At 49.4% G+C, this 5,522-nt stretch overlaps 1 protein-coding gene across 2 annotated transcripts in view; it reads right to left on the bottom strand.

The window, feature by feature from the left end:
- ATP6V1C2 (ATPase H+ transporting V1 subunit C2) overlaps nt 1-4,387 on the bottom strand; it is a 70,354-nt gene extending 65,967 nt beyond the window's left edge. For both annotated transcript variants that reach the window (XM_008065538.2, XM_008065537.2), the window contains exons 1-2: nt 4,233-4,387; nt 2,554-2,621 (exon numbers count right to left, since the gene is read on the bottom strand). In XM_008065538.2, the coding sequence (XP_008063729.1) occupies nt 2,554-2,621; nt 4,233-4,361 (197 nt within the window). In that variant the 5' untranslated portion in view covers nt 4,362-4,387. The remainder of the gene's footprint in view (nt 1-2,553; nt 2,622-4,232) is intronic.
- Between the last annotated feature and the right edge of the window lie 1,135 nt (nt 4,388-5,522).

The following is a 5,522-nucleotide window of genomic DNA, read 5'->3' as shown; positions in this document are numbered from 1 at the left end:
GGCTGAGGAGGAAGGATCGCCAGAGCCCAGCAGGTCGAGGCTGCGGTGGCCGGGAGCATGACACTGCACTCCAGTCTGGGCCACAGAGTGAGACTCCAACTCAAAAATTAAAAAAACCAAACAAAAACAAAAACAAAAAAAAAGAGAAAAGGACAGTCAGAACCGGGCACAGTGGCTCATGCCTGTAATCCCAGCACTTTGCCAGGCAGGTGCAAGAAGACTGCCTGAGCCCAGGGGTATGAGATCAATCCAGACAACTTGATGAGACCTTGTCTCTACAATAAAAATTTAAAAATTAGCTGGGCGTGGTAGTGCTCTCTTATAGTTCCAGCTACTTGGAAGGCTGAGGCAGAAGGATTGCCTGAGTCCAGCAGGTCAAGACTCTGAAGAAAGAGAGGAAAAGAGAGAGACAGAGAGAGAAAGAGATAAGGAAAGAGAGTGCGAGAGAAAGAGAGAGAGGGAGTTGGGCACGGTGGCTCACGCCCATAATCTTAACACTTTGGGAGGCAGAGGAAAAGATTGTCTGAGTCCATGGGTTAGGCAGCATGGCAAGAACTGGGCTCTACAATAAATTAAAAAAAAAACAAACAGACTGGGCACAGTGGCTCACATCTATAATCCCAGCACTCTGGGACCCGAGGTGAAAGGACTGTCTTGAGCCTATGGGTTCAAGACAAGCCTGGGCAACTTAGTGAGACCTCATCTCTATAATAAATCAAAAAATTAGCCAGGCGTGGTGGTGCACACCTGTAGTTCCAGTTACTTGGAAGGCTGAGGTGAAAGGATCACCTGAGACCAGCAGGTCAAGGCTGTGGTGGCCATGAGCGTGCCACTGTACTCCAGCCTGAGTGACAGAATGAGACTCCGACTAAAAAAATAAAAATAAAAATAAAAAGGGGGGGGTGTGGGAGAGAGAAAGAAAGGAAGGAAAGATGAAACAATCATTATAGCACTGTTTTAATAGCAAAAGGCTGGAAACCTTAAATGTCCACAATGGGGAAATTAAAGTATATTAGGGTACATCTATTCAAGGAAATATAGCCAGTAAAAGAATGTGCAGTCATGGACTGACATTAAACCATCTCTAAGATATATATCAGTTAAGTAAACTGATATATCTTAGCAAGATGTATAATACATGCTATCATTTGTATGAAATTAATGTTAAGACATGTATTTGGACCTGTATTGGCTATCTCTGAAAGGTTCACCTGGAAAGTTATGGTAACACTGCATTATTATTATTATTTTTTTTTAGTTGGAGTCTTACTTCATTGCCCAGGCTGGAGGGCAGTGGCATGCTCACAGTCACTGCAGCCTTGACCTGCTGGGCTCAGGCAATCTTTCCGCCTCAGCCTTCCAAGGTAGCTGGAACTACAGGTGCATGTTACCATGCCCAGCTAATTTTTGGTTTTTTGTAGAGACAAAGTCTCACCATGTTGCCCAGGCTGGTCTTGTCTTGGCCTCTCCCAAAGTGCTGGGATTACAGGCTTGAGCCACCACACCTGGTCAACACTGCTTTTAAAAGGGGCAATAAACTAGGGGACAGAAAAAAAGAAAGAGGTGAGAGAAAACCTTGATTTCTACTATATATCCTTCTTCTATGTACTTTGTTTGAGACAGGGTCCTGCTCTGTTGCCCAGGCTAGAGTAGAGCGGCACAATCATAGCTCACTATAGCCCTGACCTCCTGGGCTCAAGGAATCTTCCCACCTCAGCCTCTCCAGTAGTTGGGACTGCAGGTGTGTGCCACCATGATCCAGCTAATTAAAAAAAAAATTTAGCACTGGGGAAACTCTATGTTACCCAGGCTAGTTTTGAACTCCTGGGCTCAAGCAATCCTCCTGCTCAGCCTCCCAAGTAGCTGGGACTCCAGGCATGAGCCACAGCAACTGGCCTTCTTTTGTACTTTGAATTTTTTACTGTGTGCACTTATCACTAAAAATACACTTCCCGGTTAGGCACAGTGGCTCATGCCTATAATCTTAGCACTTTGGGAGGACGAGGTGAGAACACTGCCTGAGTCCATGGGTTCGAGACCACCCTGGGCAACATGGCGAGACCTCATCTCTACAATAAATTTTTTAAAAAATTAGCTGGGCATGGTGTCACATGATGGTAGTTTCAGCTACTTGGAAGGCTGAGGCAGAAGGATCGCCTGAGCCCAGCGGGTCGAGGCTGCAGTGGCTGTGAGTGTGTCACTGCACTCTAGCCTGAGTGACAGAGTGAGACTCCGACACAAAAAAATAAAAAAATAAAAATAAACTTCCTTCGGGGGGAAACTACACCAATGACTTGCTAAGAGTTTCAGCACCTGTGCAAGATCCTCATGTTGAAGACAGCCCCTTAGAAAACACTGCAGACAAAACAATGGGAGGGACCCAGAGAGCACTGGCAGACCCAGGACCCACAGGCAGACGGACCTACTCTTTCCGCTGATTCTGGGACCAGGTTTAGACAAGTCCATACTTTGGTTAACCAAAGCAAGAACACTGTGTCCTCTGACAACAATGCCAAATTCTCACTTGTGTGTAGTAAATAAGAGATATTTTACCTTTCAGCAAAGGTGTCGAGTTTCCCCAACTCATCGGAGAGGCCAACCAGGGAATCCAAGGTCCCCACCTAGACGGATCATAAAAAAGTCAAAAGCTTGCAGGCTTTCTGGCAAAGCATACCACCATTTCAACAACAGTGCAGGGACTCTTGTCAGCCTGTTTGACTTAGCTGCCCATCACCAATGACTAAACAGGGAAGTGGGAAAAACTCTTGGTAGAAACCAGTGGATTTTGGAGTGTTTGTTGTTGTTGTAGTTGTTTGTTGTTATTTTTCGGCCAATGGGATAAACTGTACTATTTCTGCCAAGGAAGGAGTGGCCATTATGTCACAATATGACTGTAGCTCAGTTTCCTCTGAGAATGTTAGTCCCGTGGCTAATCCCCAGAAAGTAAGTGAAAGAAGTTCTCATGCCTAAAAGCCCTTCCTCGCCAAGAGAGTCTAACCAATCCCTTTCGGTGTTTTTCTTGGCTTTAATTAACCATGGGCGTGCTGGAGAAGAGGGCAGCTCTTCCTCCCACTTCATCATTTGTGGAGGTCCTTTCCAGATTACTTATGATCTGTTTCTTAGTGTGGAAATGACTACAATGTCCAAAATTGCATTGAGAGGTCTTTTCCCAGAATCAGAAAGAAAAGGTTTGCTAAAGAAAAGGTGTGACACCACCAACCAGATATTATGAAGTCACTAGGAAGCGATGACACCTGTCACCTCTACTAAGTGAAGTGGCTTCTTTTCAAGCAACTTGGGCAGGGGCTGTGTCTTTTTTCTTTATCTTTGTGCCTTCTAGAGTCTAGTACGGTGCCCTGCGTGTAGTAAAATGATTGGTGGATGTAGAATGGCCTACCTTCCACAGTATCTCTGTGCTCACTAAATGCTCACTAAATGCCAGCAGGTGGGGGAGCCATAACTACGGCAGCTGATGAGGCAAGGCAGCCTCTTTGGCAGCGGAGCAAACTGAGGTTCAGAGGAGGATTATAGGGCGGTTTACTCCAAGAGGAGGTCATGGGCTATTAGTGCCATTTCGCCAGCCCCTGTACCACGTGGTCAGGAAGCATGCTTTAGTGGAAACTCACAGCCTTAGGAAGCACCAGAAATGGCCCACTCTTTCTGAATTAAAAGGACTGTATGTGTCTCTCTAATGTGTTTCATTTTAATTCTGCCCTCCACTAAAAGAGTCCTCATACACCCAGGCGGGACCCAAACCTCCTTCTACCACTAAATCCCCTTCCTTCCCTTCCATCATGACCAGAGGATCCTGAGTTTCCTCCCTGCCCCCAAGTCAAGAGTACAATCCAGGTTGAAGCCCTCCAAGCCCGCACATATCAACTGTGTTGTCAGTCCTCTTAGATGTTGCAGACAAAACAGGAAGAACCTGAGGACAACTCATGTGTGTGTATGAGGCCCTTCCCACTTGCTGAAGCATCGAGCTGCCACTCACAACCTCCTCCTGTCCACTCTCTCCTGTGGCTCCAAGTCCCCACAATCCATCTGGAGCTCCCTGTAAAGTCCCACAGAGTCCTTCCACTCCCTTGCCCACCCTCAACCTCAGGCTGTCTTCAGTGGTCCTGCCTTTGCCATATTATTTTCTCCGTGGCTTCCTGAATTAGCCATCTCTGACCCCACCTCCCCCTCCACCCCCACCAATCCATCACCTTCCTCCTCCTCCCCAGGAATCTCACCTTGAAGTCAGGAATAGCGAACTTGGTATTAAAAGACAGGTTGGACTTGGCGGTTACAGTATTCATCCTCTCCAGAGCTTGTAAATTTTCTTTGTCGCCAGGGGCAGAAATTAACCAAAACTCCGACATGATTCCAGTCTTCTCTCATCCAGTGACTGCCTAGAACTAACACAAACAAACACAAACAGAAACAGGAGGAGAGATGTGTCGGATGTCCCTGCTTCACCAGTCCCTGCCCTCAGAATTAATCCTTTCTAGGGTCCAGCACTGCTCTCTCTCCCCATTTCTTCCTCTTTGACCTTCCACTCCAGGTTCTAGAACTCTAAGGACACCCATTTGCACATAGCAACTTGCTCATCGCCACCTGGAAAGCCCTCGGGTTGGATCTTTGCGAGACTCCAAAGGTCCTTCATTCTTGGGTGGTTCTGACCGGTTTTAAGGAGCAGAGGAGAGGTTCCTTTACCCTCCCTGCTCCAGTGAACAACCACTACCTGCCATCACAACATGGGGGGAGGGGGGACAGTAAGCTGGACTCCGATGCTTTCCGGGAGGAGACTTTTCTTCCTCCCACATTGCATCTTCTGGGATGCAGGACGGGGTGGAAGGAGGAGAGAGACAAGAAAGCGACCGTAACCACAGGTCACCAGGTCAAACCTCAGATCTTAACTGGTCAACCTTGAGACTAGTATTCGCTTTAAAGCGCGACTTTAGAAGGGCCAAGTGGGGGCTGGGGGCAGCTACTAAATCCCGTTACCAGAGGTGAGATGCAGGCTCAGCAGAGCTGGGTGACTTGACGGGCCTGACCGGTGGTGTCGGAGCCACTGACACCGGCTCTTTCTGCTCATCCGACGCGCCCAGGCCCACTCCATGCCCCCTCGGCCGGGTTCTCCCTCCCGGTGGCCTCCCCAGGGCGTCTGGATAATAATCTCTGCAGAGCGCCAGACCCCTCGTGGGAGTTTTTTCTGTCTGACGCCCCGTCCCACTCCAATCCGAGGTCACCCTAGTCCCCTCCTATCCCTGCGCGGACCCGGGGCAACTCCTTTCCGTCTTGATTGCCTGTAGCCTGGGGACAAACTGGCCCAGCGCGGCACCTGGGGAGATGCGTCCTGCCCGGCGGGGGAGAGCGCGGCGGAGGCGCAGGGTTCCCACGCTTCCACGGCGAACGCGCGGACCCGGGCGCAGCCAGGACCGAAGGGAGGCAGGTCGCCTGGCGCGGTCTCCTCGCCCCAGCCCCGTCCCCGCCTCGGGTGTCCTCTCCGCCGCGCGTCCTTACCGGGAGAAGGCGGGGCG

Source organism: Carlito syrichta, unplaced genomic scaffold (assembly GCF_000164805.1).
Source record: "Carlito syrichta isolate Samal-C Ts95f unplaced genomic scaffold, Tarsius_syrichta-2.0.1 Scaffold308652, whole genome shotgun sequence".
Taxonomy (NCBI): domain Eukaryota; kingdom Metazoa; phylum Chordata; class Mammalia; order Primates; family Tarsiidae; genus Carlito; species Carlito syrichta.
This window is presented reverse-complemented; position numbering and strand designations above follow the sequence as displayed.